This window comes from Parasteatoda tepidariorum, chromosome 2 (genome assembly GCF_043381705.1).
Source record: "Parasteatoda tepidariorum isolate YZ-2023 chromosome 2, CAS_Ptep_4.0, whole genome shotgun sequence".
NCBI classification, from domain to species: Eukaryota; Metazoa; Arthropoda; class Arachnida; order Araneae; family Theridiidae; genus Parasteatoda; species Parasteatoda tepidariorum.
In genome coordinates, this window is record NC_092205.1 from 66,240,029 (window position 1) to 66,263,381 (window position 23,353).

At 29.1% G+C, this 23,353-nt stretch overlaps 1 protein-coding gene across 1 annotated transcript in view; it reads left to right on the forward strand.

Moving 5' to 3' along the window:
- The window catches only part of LOC107446627 (allatostatin-A receptor-like), a 100,532-nt gene extending 81,645 nt beyond the window's left edge, over window positions 1-18,887 (forward strand). The window contains exon 2 of the mRNA XM_016061318.3: window positions 17,281-18,887. Coding sequence (XP_015916804.1) covers window positions 17,689-18,879 — 1,191 coding nt within the window. The 5' untranslated portion in view covers window positions 17,281-17,688 and the 3' untranslated portion in view covers window positions 18,880-18,887. The remainder of the gene's footprint in view (window positions 1-17,280) is intronic.
- The last annotated feature ends 4,466 nt before the right edge of the window (window positions 18,888-23,353 follow it).

Sequence of the window (23,353 nt, forward strand, 5' to 3'; positions counted from 1 at the left end):
TATATATATATGGCGATACAATGCGGTGTGAAAGAAATAACCAAATAACCATTTATTTTTTAAAAAAATCTGCTAACAAAAGCCTTTTAAACTTTGATGAATAAATTTTTTTTTCCGAAAAGCAGCTGACTTCATTTATTGCAAACCGTAAAATAAAGTTTATTTTCTTGGTCTAAAACAGCAGCCGCGTAAATTTGAAAATAAAGGTTTTGAATAGAACATAAAGATTTAAAGAGCAGAAGTTTTCCCATTTGCAACAACTAAACCATTATAGCAAGAGTAATACGAAACATGTTTTTTTTTAAGGAAAAGAGATTGTATATTCTGAAATTTCAAGTTTATATTTGATCAATATATATATATATATATATATATAGAAAAATACATTATAAAATATTTCTTATTTATGAAGGAAGACAAACTTTTGCTTACTTTGAAAGTTTCTTTTCTTGAACAATACCAAAGTGCCTGAGTACTAAATACATAAAAACAGATTTTTGTTTCGAGAAATTTGAAATACTATTGGTCCTTGCGATTCATGCGATGACAGCATATTATTCATGCGATGACAGCATATATATATATATTGGGTGTACAAATTAGTTCGTTCCTTTTTCAAAAGATGGCTCTGGCTGTTAGGAATAGTGACAGCTGGTTTCGGTGGTTTCAGAGAGGTTAGATATCTGTCAATAATATTCAGTTTATATCCCTTTGAGTTTCATACAAAAACCCTGTTTTTTACTTTGTTAAATATGTCAAATTTTGTTGTAACTGAGCACCGTTTGCGGGAAATTTTTATGTTTCTGCTTTAATTGGAGGAAAAGTGCAGCTGAAGCGCATAGAATGCTTGTAGAAGTTTATGGTGACAACGCTTCAACTGATAAATCATGTAGAGAATGGTTTCGACGCTTCAAGAATGATGAATGGTGAACGATATTGCATATTATGAGCTGCTACAATCTGGTGATTCCATTACGGGTGATCTGTATAGACTACAATTGATTCGTTTGAGTTGTGCATTACGAGAAAAGCTGCCAGAATACGAGCAAAGACACGCCAAAGTTATTTATCTGCATAATAACGGTTGGCCTCTCGCAAAAATTATTTAGAAACGCTCAAGTGGGATATTTTACCAAATCCACCGTATTCACCAGACAGTGCTCCTTTTGATTACTGGTTGTTCCGACGGATTCATCACGATTTGGCATGTCAACAGTTCATTTTATTCGCAGAAATCGAAAATTGGCTCCTAACTTAGATCGCCTCAAAAGACATTTTTTCTAGATGGAATTCGAAAATTGCTTGAGAGATGAGAAAAAGTAGTAGCCAGCGATTAACAATACTTTGATTAATTTGTTAATTCATTTTGTTCGAAAAAAAAGAACAAAAGACAAAATGACAAAGAAAAGAAATGAGAAATAAATAATATTGCCTTTGTTACTTTTGCGACTTGCCATTACCAGCAAGCCTGTTGGAAATCAAACGAATTTTTTAGATAGATGGTGTGTTTCTTGTTTTTTTCAGTGGTGGCGCCATTTTAGTTATAATTTTTCTTAAATTTGAAAATATTTTTACAATTTCATGAATTAAATGAAACAATTATTTTTTACATTAAATTATTTTAAAATGTATTATTTCTTTTATTTCATTAACTAAAAGTCCTTGATTGTTTGCATTATTTTCAAATTTATATCAGTCACGTCAACATAAATCCAAGCTGAAAGTACATACAGTACCGACTGGTCGGTGGGGCTCTGGGCCCGTGTTCGAGAGTCCGTGGGTTCGAGCCCCGCCGGCTGAAGACTCCCCGTGTAGTAAATGGTTACTGATGCACGTTAAATCTGTCGAGTCGCAAAGTCCTCCATGTTCCCATACAAATCAAAACCTTTGGGGGTACTATATTGGGGATCGATCATTCTCTGATTCAGGTCAAAATTACGGTCTGGGGATGAATGAATGGATGTGTGAATGGGTCCGCCCTATAAAAACGGGCTGTGTGTGTGTGGCTGAAGACGTATTCTTGGTCATAGGGTGGCGCCACTGAAAAAAAAATGAAAAGCACACTCTGCCTTAAATTTGCTAGGTTTCACCAAGCAGGCTTGCCCGTGTGGCAAGTGGAATTAGAAACAGCAACAACAATAAAATACAGTAAAAAAGACTTTATAATTCAGAAACTTTATAATTCAGAAACTTATTTTAGATTGTCTATTATGACTACTTGTGATAAATTACGGATCATGTTAGCAATGAATCAGTATTATTCTTTGCTTTTCATTAATTAATATTCCTCTTTTAATAGCATTAGGGTGTTTTGAAATTCACTATTACTCATATAACTATAACCAAAAATTAAAACTAAATCAATATTTTAAGAACAAACAATAAAAAAAATAAACCTACTAATTCTGGATGTCATTTTCTATTGCTTATAATGATTATTTGTAATAAATGAAGCATTATACCATTCAATGAATCTAATGTGCTTATTATTCTTTTCATTTCATTAATTTAATTGCTTGTTTTTAGCTAGTTTAAATTTAGCAGTTGCTTATAACATCTTTAATCCAAAATGAAAATAATATTTTTTGGAGCAAACAAATAAAAAAAGAACAAAAAATAAAACTTTGTAATCCTGATTCTCGTTTTTGATTGTCTGTAATTATTTGTGATCAATAGCGCATTTATCAATCAATGAATTCAATGAATTTAACATTCTTGGCATTTCCTTAACTAAACGTCCTTCATTTATTGAATAAAATTTTAAAATTCACCGTTACTCACTTCAAGATATATCAACGCTGAAAATAATGTATTTATAACAAAGAAAAATGTAAAAAAAATAAAAATCAATAAAAAAAAATCTTTTCGTTGCAGAAGCTTGTTTTTAATGGTTTATAAGGATTATCTGTGATAAATAGCGGTATCAAATTAATTTTTCATCTAGCGACTATTTAACATGCACTCTGTCAATCTCCAGTGTCATTCAAAGAACATCTTCATGAGACAATTCGGGAAAAATAGTTAATAAATTCAAAAATTGGTAATCTGTGTATTTTTAAATTTCATAACAATTAAGTCAATGTTTTAAGACAAGAATTCAGATCTTAAAATTTTAAAAAGAACGCATTTTTGTAATGATTTCTTTGAAATATGCAAGACGCGATGTATAACAATTTTCAATCACTAAACTATACTTATTTTTTTAAGATTATTTCGTATAAAATTTTGTACTATCGTATTGCATCAAGCTTAGTGTGACAAAGTCGACTACATAATGACTGTTATTTTCTAAGATTAATGGGTATATCAAGTCTCACTAACATTGTTTCTTTTTTAACAGCAATGCTATTTTGTACAAGATATCGTAAAATTAAATAAAACTGTATGCAGAAAATTTGACGAAAATTATAGTTTAGTTAGATTATATTATGTCTTTGTTCCATAACAATCTGCAACTTATAAACATTTTTGTTATACAATTGGTTTTGGTTAATTATTTTCACAGTTTAGAAACGAGTTACTTCTATTATCATTATTTTTTTTGCAAAAATACGAGTTCCAGGTATATTTTACGAGTGTACTAAATTAATAAAACACAATTTGTTTTCAGATTACAAAATGTTTTTGCAGAAATATAATTTTCATTACATTAATTTTTGCTTCTAAGACAATTGTAAAACTTTAAACCAATAGATCTTAAATTGCAAATGGATATTATTCTAATAACCTTTTTCTGCTTGTTTTTTAATCTTAAGCTTTTATTTAAAAGAATCTTGAAAGAAATAACTACATTTGTGTTCTTTAAAAAGTATGTCCGTTACTTCTAAAGGCTTCAAAAATTAGCTCACAAAAGTTCTTCTAGAAAGATTTAACTAAAGCAAATTTAGTTGGTTCCTAATGTAATTAATATTAAAAAAATTTCTGAAAGTTAATTAAGTTATAAATCCTATTCTAATATTTCGATTACTTTAATTAACTTCTCTCAAGCACCAAGAAGAAATTATGGATTTCTTAAAAATTTATTATCGCAGAACTTATTCTCCTTAGTAAATTAGCTGATTATAAATGCAGGTTGGGCTTGAGGCATTAATATTCTTCATAAATGTGTGAGTGATACATTTAGACAAAAGAAACATACTTCCCTAAGGCTAATTCAAATTATTTGTTTTAAGTAAAGCAATTAATCTGTTATTATAAATATTTAATGTCATGCAGAAAGTCCAGTGTTTGTACCCAATGAGTCATTGAGGAAAAAAAAATCCTAAAGACAATGTTTTACTACTTGATAACTGAAATGTTCAATTTGATGTTCATTACGTAGATAGAGGGGGAAGAAGTGCTGGTGAAAAAAATTTCCACTTAGTATTATTTAGTGTTTTTTTTTTTTAACTTTGAGGTTAGTTAGAGTTTCATGAGAAACTTTAAGAGGAACATTGATGAAAAAAAAAGAGCACACGATGTCGCGATTGATAACTAAAAGATTATTTTGATGTTCGTCAAAGTACGCAGAGTAGGATAAATGAAGGAGTGGTTGATGAAAAAAAGAGAAACATACAATGGCGTGATGTGTTTGATAACTAAGAGATTAGTTTGATTTCATCGACGTACGCAGAGTAGGATAAATGAAGGAGTGGTGGATGAAAAAAGGAGTAACATGCAATGGCGTGATGTGTTTGATAACTAAGAGATTAGTTTGATGTTTATCAAAGTAAGCAGAGTAGGATAAATGAAGGAGTGGTTGATGAAAAAAGGAGAAACATACAATGGCGTGATGTGTTTGACAACTAAGAGATTAGTTTAATGTTCATCAAAGTAGGCGGAATTGGATAAATGAAGGAGTGATTGGTGAAAAAAAGAAGAACATACAATGGTGCGATGTGCTTGATAACTAAGAGATTATTTTGATGTTCGTCAAAGTAGGCGGAGTTGGGTAAATGAAGAAGTGATTGATGAAAAAAAGAGAAACATGCAATGGTGCGATGTGTTTGATAACTAAGAGATTATTTTTATGTTCATCAAAGTAGGAGGAGTTAGAGAAACGACGGGGTTATTGATGAAAAAAAGAAGATAAAGATACGATGTTGCTGAATGTTGCCGATGTTGCTGAATAAAGATACGATATGTTTGATAACTAAAAGATTATTTTGATGTTCATCAAAATAGACGAAGTTGGAGTAACGAAGGAGTGATTGGTAAAGGAGGAAAAACATACAATGTTGCGATCGCTGACTGCACTGTGTAGGGGTCAGAGAACTGGTCCTGCATCAGAAAGGTTCTGGGTTCCAATCCCAGACAAGGATGGATGTTCCTTCCTCCGCTTCATTATCTGTCCTTACTGTGTGATCAACGTTTGCCCACGTATTGTGGTGCCCCTGGAAAAGTGGCTAACAAATATGCCTAAGTGCTCTTGAAAGCTCCACCTGTGTGGGCATTGGAAATAAAAAGAAAGAAAAAATATGTTGCGATGTGCTTGATAATTAATAGACTATTTTAATGTTCATCAAATTAAGAGGAGTTGGAGAAACGAAAGATTGATTGATGAAGAAAAGAAGTAGTAAAAACATGTAATACTATGATATTTTTGATAATTAAAAGATCGCTTTAATGTTCATTAAAATAGAAGGAGTTNCAAATATGCCTAAATGATCTTGAAAGGTCCACCCATGTGGGCATTGGAAATAAAAAGAAAGAAAAAATATGTTGCGATGTGCTTGATAATTAATAGACTATTTTAATGTTCATCAAATTAAGAGGAGTTGGAGAAACGAAAGATTGATTGATGAAGAAAAGAAGTATTAAAAACATGTAATACTATGATATTTTTGATAATTAAAAGATCGTTTTAATGTTCATTAAAATAGAAGGAGTTGGAAGAACGGAATGGTAGTTGATGAAAAGAAAATTCTAACACAGAAGTGCGAATTAAAAGGTTATTTTGATTTTAATAAAGTAAGTAGTATGGTAAAAGTATAGGAGTTATTGAAAAAAGAAACATTTACCCTGTTTTATTTAGCATTTTCAAACTAAAAGGTTAGCTCAATAATATTTAAGTGGACGGAGGAGATGAAAAGAAGTGATTAATTGGAAACAATTTCTTCATAATATATTGTTTATATTTTGCTGAATAAATAAGTCGGTTTTCATGAAAATGTTTATGAGGCAATCCGAAAGCTGAAAAGTTTTAATGACATTGGAAAATATTGGAACTTATTTTAGCTTAGGGAACAAAATTTCATTTTCGTTTAAAAGATGTTTGCAATATTTTGTTCTCAACATGCGAATATTTTCTATTTTTCAAAAAGAATTTGCAATTACTTTGCCAAAGACAATTAAAAAATCATTAGAAAGATAAATAGCAGATTCTTGTTCAAGTTTGTAAAGAACATGTTTGAGCGAATTAGTTCGTATCTTTTTCTAGTTCCAAAATATGTAATGAAACTCCCATTACCCTGTTATTCCTTTTACTGTTTTCAACACATTTTAAAAATACCCGACAAAAAATTGTGAATAAATTGCTAAGCTGCATTGTTTTCTAAGAAAAAAAATGAAGTGACAGTAAAATTAAAAATAGCATTGTGATTCAAGCACAGAACTAATTTTGAGTATCTTCAATTGGATTTAACATATATGGAGATTATAAACAAAGAAAAAATCAAAAACACATCTTCCTTTTAAATAGTCATCTTTTTTGGAGCTCATGAAACAATGCTTTTTCTATGCACTTATTGATATGAATGAGAACACTAAAACATACTAATTGTCGTTAAAAAATTGTATATGCACAAAATTGGTACGGCGAAAAAATTTCAAGTAAACGTATCGAACTACATGAGTTTTATAATAAATTACTTCTTAAGCATTTGTGCATTCATAGCTTTTTTTACATTTGTTTTTCTAAATGATTTTCAAATGTTCAAACAGATAAATGTTACGCTTTGCGAAACATTTCCTTTTACTAAATGTTCCGTTATTTATTTATTATTTGTTTTTGTATTTCCCACATTAGAATTTAGATTTCTACTTGTTCAAGTGGGCGTAATCATGACTGTATTACTTTTCATCGAGATTAGGCGTTAGAGGTAGCAGTCAATCTCAGGAGGCTGACTGAGTTATATGGTTCCCAAAAGATACATAAAATTGGAGTCATTATGGGATAGTTATATTTTAACTAAGCACCCCTAAATCTATTATGTATATGAGTCGCAATGGCTCAGGGGAAAGAGCGTTAACCTCCTAATCAGTTAATCCCAGACTCGAATCCCAGCGATGGCTGGTTGATACGAATTCTGCTCTAGGTTTTCACCAACCATAGAGCTGACGCAGAATATCCTCAGTGGTAGACGGATCATGGGTTAGAATCTCATTGTCTTTGAGCTAACCAGGAGAGCTTTTAATAGTTTTCCTCCCCATGTAACGCAAATGTGGATTAGTCTCATCAAAAAATCATTCCTCGAAAGCTGGTTTACCCGAATGATTAATTCAGGCGTTTACTTTTCTTGTTTGTTGGGTTCAAAATTATAAGGCTACTGAGTATAAAATTGAACGCTTTAAACTTATCGCGTCGGTCGTGTATAAAATAAAATAAAATAAAATCTGCCATGTATTAAATGAAGCTATGTATGTCAACATGAAGTAACATAGTTTGTGAATTAGCTTAATCTACGGCAATTTGTCAAGTAAAACTAGCCATGATTTGAATGTTTCACAATAAATCAATCGATTATTTTTAAATATTGTCGTATTAAATTCAATTACGTTGTATCTATCACCTTTGATGGTATTTGTATATTTGTTTTAGTTACTGTTCATGCTAGGTACTATTTTCATTTAAAATTATATTTATTTATATTGTTAATTAATTTTATTTCTACTGAAGCATTTTAAAAATGTAAGAGTGAATTTTATTTATTGAAATAATATTTATGCGTTCAAATATATAGTCAAACATAATTTTAGTAAGCTCATTTTATCTTTAATCTTTAAAGGCTTTTATTAACTCTATCGATTTCTTAGAGCTAAACAAGAAAAAGAAAACAAATGTTGCAAGTTACACTGGTCTAGGTGTGTTCATTTTATAATTTAAATAAAGTATATTAAACTTTATGTTTTGCGACTATTCAATGAAAGCCAATTTATTTATTTACTATCATGTTTTTCTGAAAAAGTCCTAAAATAACTCATTATTTCTTTCATATTTGAAATAAAGCAATTATTAACAAGCAAGTAGAAATATGTCAATAAAATTATTAAAGAAAAACACTAAATTTACTTTTAAAGGAACATCTGAAATTTGATATACGTTTCAAAAACAACTGTGCAAAAAATCAAATTCAATTCGATCATATTTCATAAAACGCTTAAAACGACAACTTCCTTAATGGCATGAAAGCTTTTCAAACTCTCCAACTGTTTTAAGATTTCACTTTTTCTTTAAGATAACCTTTTTATACCAAAGAAAATTTTTATTTGTTTTAATAATACCAGAGAGCTAGATTTTATTACTAGAATAAAATATAAAAGAAGAGCTCTGAAAGAAAGTATTAAAAATTTATAACATTCCTAAAATCTGCTGCATGAAAAGGTGCCCTGTGGCTGGCAGCTCTCAGTTGGTTGGAAACTCTCATATTTTTCGAAATATCATAAAATCCACGGAAATGAATAAACAGATACTTGTCAGGTACTGAAATATATCAAATGGCCATTTCCAGATTCACGTTTTTCTTTATAAAGATTTTAAAGTTTCAGCAATGATGTTACTTTTGCAGTATAATATTAAGTCCGATGTTTATAAAGATAAAGGTGGTAAAATCATTTATAGGCTTTATGTTCAGAGAGTTATTACTTATTATTGCTTGTGAGGTAAGTTTTATAAGTTACGTATAGCCAATTATTCGATATCCAAGGTCTTTATTTGAGATATAGAGAGATATTCTTATTTGAGAGGGAGGAAATATTTTCCTTTTCTATAAAAGTAATCCAGAAGTAGGGAATATAATTGTTATAAAAATAAATTTTATTATGATTTTTAAAATTTATTATGTTTTATTACTTTTTTTTAGAAATAAATTTTGAGCAGCGACAACCGTTAGTTAGAAAATACACTCTATAACAAAAAATCAAAGCACCATGAAGGAGTCGTCCGATTGAAATGAAAATAGGTGGATAGGAAGACAATGTACAGAATAGTAAATGATTAAAATTTCAAAACAATTGAATAATTTATTGCAGAGTTACAGTAGCAAGTTCAATAAGGTGTTGACCCGCCTCTAGCCTGGATACAAGCTGCCACACGGCGTGGAATAGACCGATAAAGCTCCCAGATGGTATCTTGCGGTATTTCCTGCCAAATTCGATACAATTGTCGAACGAGGTCATCAACATTCCGTGCCAGATGCAATCGCCTTCCCATCATATCCCAGACATGCTCGATGGGAGAGAGATCTGGTGATCTGGCAGGCCAAGGAAGAGTTTGACAAGCTTGCAGACAGTTCATAGCAACACGTGCCGTATGTGGTTTGGCATTGTACTGCTGAAAAACAGCCCAGGGCGCTGCAAAAGGAGCGGTAGCAAAACAGGTCTTAGGATTTCGTCGACGTACCGCTGTGCAGTAAGTGTACCTCTAATGACGACCAAAGGGGTCCGGCTGTCAAAGGAAATGGCACCCCTAACCGGAATGCCTTGTTGAGGGCTGGTGTGGCGTGCAATAGTGAAGGCAGGATCCCCCCTCTGCCCTGTGCGTCTCCAAACACGTCTTCGATGATCGTCACGATACAGTTGGAAGCTGGATTAGTCGCTAAGGACTATACGTCCCCAGTCGGCATCATTCCAGCCTGATCGAGCCATAATATTCATGCATACGAAATTTCAAAGCAATCGGATGATTGTTTCTTAGAGCATCTTTTTTTTGTTATAGAGTGTATATTGCAACTAGATGCAAAACCTGTAATTCTTAAATTTGTTACATTCATCAATGTTAAAAATTTTGCATATACATATGCTATAATAAAAATTCTGACATATTGTCCCAAGCACAGGGGTTCATTTCGATTAGAGGTGAATAAAACATTCCTTAAGACTTAAAATTTTTATTTGCAGAATATTCCAGAAAATACAGTATTTTTCTAGCACTCAATTACAGCTAAAATAACAGCGTTATACAACAAAGCACGGGCTTTTCATCCTGAGACTAGACAATGATCTAACTTAGATCAGATCACTACTATAGTCACACGCAGATTAGTAGGCTTGACGACGAAAACCCGAAACTTTCGTCTCATTTCTATATCATTCTCACATAACTTCTATCTTAAATATTGGTCCTACCGCTCTGAAACTTGAAGTTTCTAGAGCAATCATTTTCTAGCCAAAATGGTCACCAAGATTATCGCTAAGTCGGAAAAATGTTGATAAACCATGTCTCCCATACGAAGTAAATTAGAAGTTATTTTCTCTGTAAATTACGTTAGAAGTCCGTGACTTTCTTGTAAATTTCCTAATTAAACGGCTCATTTAAGGTCCGTCAGAGATATTTAGCCTCATAGCAAAAGAATATTTACAACATTTTACAAAAATTTATTAATTTGTAACAGTACACAATAATAAGACTTCTTCCAAGGCAAATTAAAAACAACGGATATTTTTTTTGGAATAACTAATACCTAAATATGAAGATAGGAGTAAAAGTATTGTAACAATGCATTTCAAAAATTTCTTGAGCATTGATTCGCTAGACAATCTGACATGAGTTTTTATTTATGTTCAGATTTAGATTTATTTTCTACTCAAAAAACGGGAAGATAATATCTACAGTTGGGAAAAGGTCTGCAAATATTTCAGCTCATACATCGATCGAGTCGTATTGTTGAAGCAAATTTGAAATAATAATTTATGAAAATTTGCATATGTAAAATGCGAATCTACAAAACATCTTCTGATTGAAGTATCTTCTGATTGAAAAATTCATGTATAATGTTATTTAAATATGCAAGATTGTGAGACATGAACTTAAAGCTCATTCTACTTTAATTTAGGTTGTCTTTCTTTTTTCTATTTTTTGTCTTACTTCTATTTTTGTTCTATTTATAAATTTTTCTTTTAACAAAATACAATTACTACTTAATTACAGACGATATTGCAAGACAAGCATATTCCCTAAATTCTGAAAATTTTTACATCAATTTTAAATTCGGAAATAAAAGAATTTTTATTCTCCCTTCCTATTACTATGTCTTACCTTCTGAGAATGTTTTGATACGAAATGTAAGTAATGAAAAATATACAAAATACAAAGCAAGACATCATATTTCTTAGTCTTGCGATTGATATTCGATATTTTAAATTGCGCTGACGATTTAAATTGCAACACCATTTTAAATTGAGAGGCTATTTTCAAAAATATTGAATTTTTGATTTAAAAAAGGGTGATTGTTGTAATCTGTAAAATCTAATAAATACAGTTCATAATAATCAGAAAACCGTCAGATGTTAATTTATCATACAATGTTTTCTTTTTCAAAAATCATGTAATGTAGCATTCATGCGTTACGCTGATATTATATGTTATTGTATATTTTTTGAGCTAGCAAAACGAACAAAAGTAGTTTTTTTTAGCTTTATTTTATAATTATTATTAAACTTTCTTTTTTTTAAATTATTTAAAACTTACTTCCGACACACTGAAAAAATTCCTGAATAAATTATGGGGAAAATCACTAGCAACCTAAGTTCAACATCCGTAAAATCTTAGCAGTAAAATTTTAGCCGTAAGACGTAATACCATAATTTTTACAATAATAATTATTTACTTACAGTGATTTGGTGATTTTACTGTAAATACTACTGTATATATATATATAAAAATTACAGAACATCGGAATTTTTCGTCCCGTGAAATTTCGCGGTAAAAATGGATTTTACGGTAAACAGCACTGTAATCCTAATTGCCAGTACTTTTAATCTTACATTGATCCGGAAATTTCTACAGTGCAGAAGATATCATTTAAAAATAATATTTTTTATAATTGTAAGAAATATAGATTTTTACCATCATTTTAATTCATATATATTTTTTAAAATCGTCATCTAAATGAGTTTAAGTTCTGAAATTTTAAAAAAAAATTACATTTTAATATTAGATTAATGGAACAAATATTATGGTGCAGTTTTTTTAAAATTTTTTTTTATTTTGTATGTTGCACATTTTTTTCAAGCCAATATCTGCATAGTAATAAGTCACTATATCAATAAATAAACACACTAATCTTTGGGGTTATCTAAAACAAGTATTACCGAAATTTCAAATAACATATATTCATCAATCACTTTAACTTCAAGAAGTATAGAGGACATAATAATTACTATTCCTCCAATGGAAATTCCACTAGTCAGGGGAAATAATTACTTTCGGCCACGAAACTCATTAACTTTCCATAGCTTTATTCGATACACGCTTCTGTCTTAAAGCGCGCAATCATTCCTACATTTTTCCTTAATTATCTCCTCTTTCAACGTTTATACACCTAGTATCTGTAATGCATGACTCTTTATCAACTCTTATGTTTTATTTTTCTTTGAGATCATTCTTTAGTCAATCGATTTTTTTCCATGAATAATTGAATGGATATTAGCCTCACATTTTTAATAACTGTGTTTATTCTACTTTATGTACAATACATATAAATGAATGTCTGTGTGTGTGTTCTTTATAGACTCCTAAACCAACAGACCGAAAGTTATGAAACTTGGCATACAGATAGTTCAAAGCACGAGAAAGGTCACTATCGAAATTAGAACATTCTACGACTTATCGTTTTAGCAGGATGAGCGATAAACTAAATGGAATTTTCAGATTCGTTTCGCGTTAGCCATTGTTTTAAATTTAACGAATCAATTTTTCACATACTTTAAAGATACATTAGTGATAATTGCATAAAGATACATTAGTGATAAATATTTGACCAAAAATTAGTTTATTGAACGTATTTAATTATTTAATTATTTTATATTCGCTATGTCAGATATATTCAATGAACATTACGCTGTAGTACGCGTGGTCTACGTCACCAAATTTATACTTTGTCTCATAAAAAGCGCTTTTATTTTATTTATATTAATTCTATTAAACGTGTCTCGAACTAATTACTTGCTTAAAACCAACGGCAATGGAATAAAAAAAATATTTATGTACTCAAAAACAAATATTAATGAAAAAGTGGTACTAATTTGTGTACGAGGAACAAAAAATCGGCTCTAATGAGGCTTAATTAAGCTAATTATGCTTATTTAAATAAAGTAATATATGCATATTGAAATAAAAGAAATAAGCTATGAGCTAGGAAGCAAAAGAAATGGAGTAAAGATTTTTATTTGTCTAGAAGAACCATAAGGAATTATCATACTATCATTGACGACAATGATGCTTAATTAGCATTTGTAATATGTTAATTGATATTAAAAAACCTATGTACGTTATGTACTTATTCATTATGGGGAACCGTGAAACATCACGATATTATTTCTGACACTAATGCTTAATTAATATTAATAATATGAAGTAATTGAAATAAAATAAATCAAGATATATGCAAAAAAGTGAAGTCAAGTAAAAAAGGTTAATAGGAAATTCGTTTATGAAAACCGTAGAAAGTTGCCATTTACAGATGACGCTTACTTATTGTGCACTACTAACAGTAATATGTTCTACTGGTATTATAGCAATCTGTACAGTTTTCATAAAAATTCTACAGCTGGGGTTTTCCGTAATTTCAGAATTTTTTTTTAATGGTAATGATAGTGTATTAAAATTTTAATGGATAAGCATATAAAGAACTTTGTTTCCCTATTATTTATAAAAATTTTAACAGTAAATTAAAGGTCAGATAGAGAAACGCCCAAGCTCCACAAACCTTATCAAGTTCTAATAAGAATTCTGTTTTCTTTTAAATGTCGGCTTTAGTTGGTTGTCACAGACAAATATATTTTTCACAAAACTTAGATGTTGAAGGGTTATGTAATAAGTATCAACTATGTTAATATAGGTATAAAATATTATGCTAAATATATGCTAAATATTATGCTTATTATAAAAAATTTTTAAAGGAACAAAATGAGTTTAAGATGAAAGAAAAAAAACAGAAAACAAACGTACCGATATGGAGTAAAATAAAAATTCCTTAATTAGTAAAATACCTTAAATAAAAATGCCTTATTATAATTGATTTTATCAGAATTTTTTCTCCGAGTATAGACTAAAGAAACATTTAAAAGTATTTTATTTAATTTTATATCTGAAACTCAGAACAAAAATTTGCAATTATGCATATTTTGTTAGCTAGGAATTTTGATTTCAGATAGTTAGAATTTCTGAATTTACGTTATAAAATTCATAATTTTGGAGCAATCGATCAGTTATGATTAACTGTTATTAATCTACAGAAATAAATAAAAAACAGAATAAAATATCAATTAATTTTCGTCTTTTAGCTATCATTAACCATAGATATTCCATGCATGCTAACATTATCCCAGACACAAAGTTAAAGCTAAGAAAGAAATATAATCTTTTTTTTTCTATTTGGAAACATTATGTTATTGAGAACGAAGAAAATTTGCTGACATGGCAGAAAAAGCTTTTCGCCTGACTCAGTTCATTGAATATATGTGCTGACGTTTAAGGAAAAAATTGTGAATACTGACTGATATAAATTATAGTATATTTGCTAAAATAGTGTCTCATGAAAAGAACAATGAAATTTTCTAGATTTAAATGCATAGACGTCATTATTTGCTTAGAAAAAGGCTTTAGATAGAAAACTTATGCAGGTACAGTCAAATAAATACAATATTATTCTTAGCATTAAACGTGTACTGTAATATATATATATATATATATATATATATATATATATATANTGAGATTCACCTATATATATATATATATATATATTTAAATGTAAGTAATTTAAAATAATTTGAATTTATTTTGTATCTAAAGATTGAAACACTTTTATTTAAACAATGATGAAAATTTTACACATTTAATAAGCATCATTTAATAAACACTTTTATTAAATGATGAAAACTCTTTCGGATTCGTAAAATTTGTTTTTTTCATAGCTGATGAAATTTAATCAAATTTCTAGTACTTCTCTTACGTGTTCAATTTAAAATTTAATAAGCATGTATTTAGTTTATCAAATTTAATCGAATTGTGTTTTGTTATAAAATGCGTTTTTTTTTTGTTGTTGCTCCGAATGTTCCAATCACACGAATATTTTAATCAATCGTGTTTGATTCTAGTTTTATATAAAAACGTTTTAAATATGCTACAAATGATTGATGTCACACCAATGTACTAATAAAGTTAATCTTGAAACCTATTGTATAGAAAACCAACACATCTGACACTAAAAAAGAAGAAGCAATTGTTACAGATCCAAAATCAAACGAATTCGAAAAAGGCTGGAATAAACACGCTTTTGGGATCTTGAATGTGCATAGTGCGTGTATTGTAGTCCGTTCTAGTACTCCAGGGAGCGCAGGACCACCTACTAAGATTTAATGGTGCACTAAGCGAAAAAGGTCAATAATCGACGGTCTCACAGTAGCATTACGAGATTTGGAAATGGACAAAATGAACTAGCGTGACCGTTTCATAAAATGAGCTCAGAGCTTTTTAGGTTCTTGCTTTTTGTCAAACGGCATATTTTAATCTTTGTTCTTTTTGGCGTATTTAGTACTCGGTTTATTGATTTTGTATCGGAGGAAAAGTATTATATAAATATTATTTAAAGAATTATTATTGTATCAAGGTTTTTTTATTATTATTTTTGTTGTTGTTGTTGTTGTTGTTAGAATTACCTTAATTTTCATTCGAATGAGTATTTAGAAATGAATAGTACACCACGGCAATTATTTAAAAAGTTTATAAGTTTTTAACCATTGATTCAACTGAAGTTATTTTCTAATGCAGGTAACTTTTATTCATTTTTATACCTACGTGTTCAACATAATATCATATCTAGAGCATACTTTTAAAATTGAAAGCATTCTTTTGAAAAAATTTCTCCTATTATCGTCGTTTATAAAATATCTCAAATTTTCAAACTTCTATAATTTAATTTTTATATTTTTTATGTAAATTAAAATGTTATACATAGTTACTGATGTATATTAAATAAAGTTATATCCATACTTAAACTTGTTTTAAACATGCTCCGCTATTAGCATATAAAATATTCTAAATTGAAAACTACGCAGTTTTTAGCGCTCATTTATTTTTCAAAAATTTATAAATTCATACCAAAATATATTTTCATTTTCGAAATATGATTTATTCAAATGCATGATAATTTTTCTATGTATTCACGTTACATGTTTCTAAAATTTGTACTAGATATTATCACAATAAACAAATAGATCGTGTTACCTGCTGGGAAAATGCAGTATTTTTAATCAGAAATGTTCTCTTAAACTGTTAATTTTTATAATATTTAAGACTTTCTATATATTCTTAAAATTTTACAGCTATCTTTAACAGTTTAATGAATTCCAACATTGGAATTTATTCAAATGCATGATAATTTTTCTTTGTATTCACTTTACATGTTTCTAAAATTTGTACTAGAATATTATCACAATAAACAAATAGATCGTGTTACCTGCTGGGAAAATGCAGTATTTTTAATCAGAAATGTTTTCTTAAACTGTTAATTTTTATAATATTTAAGACTTTCTATAGATTCTTAAATTTTTGAAGTTATCTTTGACAGTTTAATGAATTCCAACATTTTACATTTAAAAAAAACCATATTAACTGAGAAAATTTCCTTTATAGTTTCGGCATTTCTCAAATTTATTACTTTAAAAAGCGAAACGAAGTACCACAAAATTTGTTTTCTTCTTGTATTTTTTCTTTAATTTCTTATTTTCGAGCTAATTATTTTCTTACTATAAAATTATGTACATATGTTTATGTAACACAAGCCTCACATACGTTCGTTAGGCGCTAAGAATTTTACATTCCAATTTCTCAGAATCATTTTGCTTGAATATTTTTAAACCCGCTTAATAAACTCGAGATTAGATCATGCACTATTTTTTTGAAAACCACTCCCCTAATGCAACATTTTCAAAAGACTATTTTGCTCAGCCATTTGTAATTACTTTTAGTATTAAACTTTTATCTGACTTTTTAGTTTAAAAAATACAAAACTATACATGTCAATACAAAATCAATCACATAAAATGTGATTACCTAATGTTCCTCTTTTTTTCTTTCAGGAAGTTGCTGAAAGGGACATTAATCAAATGAAGGTCCATCTATCACATCACTGGATGGAATGAATTCATCAATTTCGTCACAATATACAAACTACTTAGTGTTCTAATTTTTTTAAGTTCCCCACATTTGATGAAGAATGATTGTTTTGTCAATTTCTCTACCTTTCAGAAACTTTCTTACTTTATTTTAAATAATGAGTTAAACGTGGCACATTTGTATGAAAAACCATGGCCTCAAGAGTTTTTTTACTAATCCTGGTCTCTATATCCAAAAACTTCCCTCAAAATCTTAAATAAGACCATTTTAGAATGTTATATTTCAATTAAGTATTAACGAAAACCATTTTATCATATTAAACAAATCTTCAAAGCAATATATATTTGTGCACTTTCTCTAAATATTTTATTATGGGTGGTAATTCATATTTCGACACGGATGCAGAGCTACAAGAAATTCCATCTCTCGCTGAATTTGAAGATATATCGAGTTTAGATCCAAACAAAAATGTGAGCATTCTATGCAATAGCACACTTGCAAATAATACCTTTGACTGCACAAATATTACAGACTCACTTGATTACGGTAGACATGATTACAGTGATGCTTTTGCAATGGAACACATGTTGAGCATCGTAGTGCCCATTCTCTTTGGAGTTATAGTTGTAGTCGGCTTGTTTGGAAATGCTTTAGTAGTCATTGTAGTTACATGCAATCCTCAAATGCGGTCCACAACTAATTTATTAATTATTAATTTAGCAATGGCTGATTTACTTTTCATTGTATTTTGTGTACCGTTTACAGCATGGGATTATGCTTTACCATACTGGCCATTTGGAGATGCTTGGTGCAGAGTAGTGCAATATTTAGTGATTGTTTGTGCTTATGCAAGCATATATACTTTAGTTTTGATGTCTCTCGATCGATTCCTTGCTGTTGTCCATCCAGTTACATCCATGTCCATTAGAACAGAAAAGAATGCATACATTGCCATAGGATTTATGTGGTTAGTTATTTTCGTCTGTTGCATGCCAGCTTTACAAAGCCATGGTGAGTTTTACTATTATTTCGCTTATAAAAAGTATTCTGTCTGTGTGTTCTTGGCGACAGAGGGATACAATTATGCAGCATTCCAAATATGCTTCTTTCTTTCTTCTTACATAATTCCACTGGGCTTGATTTTCTGCCTGTATATGCTCATGTTAAAAAGGCTTTGGTTCGGAGTTACCCCTGGTGGTCGCATGAGTGCCGAGAGTGTGAAATCTAAGAAAAGAGTCACCAGAATGGTGGTAGTCGTAGTGGTAATCTTCGCCTGCTGTTGGTGCCCTATACAAGTAGTCCTTGTACTTAAAAGTGTAAGTGCATATGAGCTCAACCCAGTGAATATCGTACTTCAAATTGCGGCGCATATTTTAGCATACATGAATTCTTGTGTGAATCCCATTCTTTATGCTTTTCTGTCTGATAACTTTCGAAAAGCGTTTAGAAAAGTCATCTATTGCAATCCACGATATAACCATCCAAGTCACACACGTTTTGATAGAGCCCAAGATACCGGAACATGCACAACTAAAACAACTAAATCAAATGATATAATGTGAAAAGAAAAGAATCACTTTTGAGCCACTCCGATCTTTTAAGTACAAGGTTTTTAACTTCTGACAAGTGTTTTAAAATCATTATAAAAATGATCCAGAAAGAACTAATTTATATATTTTCAGATTTTGTGCACCTTGTTAGATGTGATCGTTTCTTACTACATATCATTGCTCCAAATGAAAAGACACACAACTGAAGAACTTAAATATCATTTGCATAGAATGACTTTTTATGACTTGGGCACAATGTCTGGAGTTTCTCTCTAATTGAAATCCAGTGTTTAAAGCTCATCAGAAAAGGATAATTTATATTTTACAACATGAAGGCATATAAATAATTTGCCACAAGAATAAAAAAGTATACAAATAATATGTGATATTAACGTGTATTTTAACCATGAATTTACATATATATATATATAAATATTTATGTGTTTGAGTTTTGTTGTATGAGGCACAAATGAGGACAAGATTTTCTGAACTTTCTTACAAATTGGATACATCGTGAATGTTGTAAAAATATCTTAGTGTTCAATGTGTAGTTCTAGACATAAATATGACACGTGATCTAATTAGATATCTATTAAACGCTGTGTATTTACTTCTTATAAATTTATGTATGTCTCCAATTTTTTTTTCTTCATAAATTAAACCCTCTCATGCATATGGGTCGCATATGAAGACAATTATATTTTTGCTTCATATTGCTATTCAGATTGTGTTGTACTTACATGTATTCATTAGGAGACTCCAAACAGTTCTTGAACACTCCACATCAGAAGGCAGGCCGTACAAGGGAGTTAAAAGAGTTTGGAAGTCAATGAAGGACTTTTGGAACCCTTTTGACTCTTTGGAAGTTAATTGAGGATTCCAGAAATGTTGAAAATTTTATAATTTATTAATTAATTTTGATGGATATATTACAATACTGGAAGGGTTGGTATCATTTTATGTCTTCTTATACCTTATAAATGAAGTTTGAATATTAAGTTTTTCCCTGATTAAAATTATGTTGATAAAATATACAACCAAAGCATCTTTTCTCAGATGGACATGAAGACACCCACCAATGTTTGACTATAAAGGATAAAAATTGCCAAAAGTAAACTATGGCAGCACACACCTGAGATACTAAAGGAGATAGTAGCACATCTTTATACTTTCGTTACTAAAATAAAAATTCATGCAGGAGAGGGTTAATTCATTTTTAAGGAACTAACTGGTTCTAACTACAACTTCCTTGTATCATTTCATTCATAACAATTATAATGTAAATTATAATAGCCACACTCCAAAAAAATTTTTTAAAGAGCTATTATATAATAAAGCAGACACTTTTCACAAAAGTAAATATATCATAACGCTTAAGTTGTTATATATATATATAATAAAGAAAATTATTAAATTACATTAAAAAACTCATTAAGCTTCCATTAGTTTGCTTAAATGAATATATACACTTGCGTTCAAACGTCTCCGGCCAGATTATTTTTATATTTCTCAAATTTTTTCAAAGTTTAAATGAGTGAAAAACAATTATGATTTTATCTATAAAAATGAAATTGAAACAATATCACATTATCACTCATTTCTTAGTACATTCATAAAGATTTATATACTTAAAAATTTAAATAAAATTAAATGAGATTTAGGTCTGCAGATGGACTTTGCCTCTACAAAACATCAATGTTTTTGCATGCAAATCATTGATTCACTCGCTTTATGAGGTGTAACCCGGGTCTTTGAAAAAATTGTTGAAATGCATATTTCTTGGCTACATAGTTTGCATGCGCTAGGAACTTGTTTTGGAGAATATAATACACATAAAATGATCCATAGTGCCAACATTTTGCCCTAATGGCCTGGGTCTTATTTACGAGAGTCACAACGAATCATAATAATCCCTTCATCATTTTTGCCAGTAAGAATTTGATATTTTTTATTAATATTTTTTAGACATCAAAATCAACATTGTAGTTAAAAGTTCTAATTTAATATTATTTCTTGCTTTTGTTGGTCATTTAATATTCTTCTTCGCTTAGTGCACCATTCACAAAATTCAAGTCTTCTAAGGTAAACTGTAATCTAACATTTAGTTTTTTTCACTTATTATAGATTTGGGGTTATTCATCTATGCAAAACTTCCATTATATAAACATTTTGCAACAGTACGACGACCAATATTTAAAATGATTTCTTTGTATAACTCTATTTCTGGCTGAGTTGCAGTTTCCTAGACGTTCTGCGGTAATTTGATTTCTATAATACGCTTTTCTTCTTCCGTTGGTTTTAATGGCTACCCCGCTTTAGGTTTACATTTTAAATCATATCCATTTCGATTATTATTAGCTAACAGGTCATATATAGCTGATTTATTAAATAGTAATGAAGACTTAATTTTACTAGATAATCTTTCTTCTTCCGAAATTTTTTTTTCACTCTTCAACTTAAAAAAATAAAAAATAAACGTTTCCCTCATTTCGAAAGTCTCATTAATGCAAAAAGAATAATTATAAAATTAATAATTTTAAACTTATATTTATTAAAAATAATTTTAGTTCAATTCAAATTATAATCTGGTCTTTGACTCTTGAGCACGAAAATATTGTACTTCTTTTAATTTTTTATGTTTAGCAACTTTTTATGTATATCATATACATAATAATTAATGGAACTAATCATTCACTCTTAAACGTTATTATTTATTTATTGTGAAATGTTCAAAAAACTTATAAAACAAAAGGTAAGAAAAGATACATATTTTTTGCAAGATGATAAACATTAAATGCTAATTATTATAAATTATTATAATTATTATAATATTAAATTAAATTATTTGTTAAAAAAATGATTTTTATTTCAATTGTATTTTGATAATTATTGTTTATCAATAATTCATTGCAATAAAATACCTACAATTTAAATTTTTATTTTGCAAGCTCAGTTTAAAGAAAACTTGTGCATTAGGGGCTTCACAGGATTTCTCTAATCTGACAGCTTTTATTTGTAATGTTAAATATGTGTTATTAATTTTTTTCGAATCCGGATTGTATAGTTGTGTCAATAAATATTGGTATCATACAAAACCTGTGCAATTTTTGTTTAAAGTTTACTTTTCAGTCGCTAACTGATTCTAAGAAGTTATTCTACTATTTTTCCGCTTAACCATCTTTACTCCATTCTCTGTCTGCCTCGTATCTCATACGTTTGGCGTTTTTGAACCCGCATGGTCGTTGCATCATTGAAATTGAATTAGTCTTCACTGACACGTCTCTTGAAAAACCATGATTATTTTTGTTTTTCTGAATAGCTAAGAGATGGCGCTCCTAGTTCCACTTTCACAAGTTTCACACTGAGATTTTCCGCCTTGAATTGAAATCAAAATCATTTTCTACTTTCTGTAATTTCGCTTTCATTAGTGTTAAAATTATTCATTAGTATTAAAATTATTACAATTCATTGATATTAAAATTATTTCATTTCATTAGTATTAAAATTAATTATTATTAATTATTTATTAGCATTCATTAATTATTAGTACTCAAAAATCATTAGTATTAATTAATTATTATTTTTATAAATTTCAGTGGCATAAAAATTATTTTCCAAAATACTTTTTTACCAAATTTTAATAATAATTTTATGCAGATATTTATCTTAAACACCTTAAATCGATAGAGTTAATAAATATGTTATCAAGGTGTATTATTTTAAGATAAAATTTCGTGCATTGCAAGGAAAGTTGGAGATCAGTGAACGGAACATCACATATTGCCCCACCAATAGGTCAAGCAAAAAACTTCTTGCTGGCAGGAATATTTTATAAAATATTTAAAATATAGTAAAATATAAGAGTATAATATATTATACTTTATAATTACAATTGTTTAGGAGTTTTATTTAAAAAATTTGCTTGGATTTGATTCTAGTTAAGGCAAATTTTTTTTCCACACCTAAAAATCATGATTATATTTTAATTCATTTAATTCTTTGAAGGGCTGTGGTTTTCAAAGCTAACCACAAAACAAATAAAGTAATGTACAAATTCATTTAAGTAAATTGTTCTACTTGGTCCAAACCAAAATAATTTGGACAATTCTGGTGTCTTATTTTCTTAAAAAACATCCTGCAGTTAAAGAGTTAAAAAATTTGGGAAATTCTAAAAGTATGTATTTCGGAAAAAATAACTTTTATTTTAATATTTGTAAAATATATATTATACTTGCTCGATTTTTTGATATGCGTATATTATTTAAGGAAAAGAAACTAAGATTCACTTGATAAAAGTTTAAAAATTTTATCTCTTTAGAAACATATGTCCATATTTTTATTATTTTTTTTAAAAAGATAAACTTACTTCCTTATGAGTATTTCGCCAAGTAATCTTTTACTTCTGCACGATTCTCATCTGTCATTTTATAAAAGAAACGTACGTGAACTTTTTTCAAATACACATTTGCAGTTTTTAAAATGAATA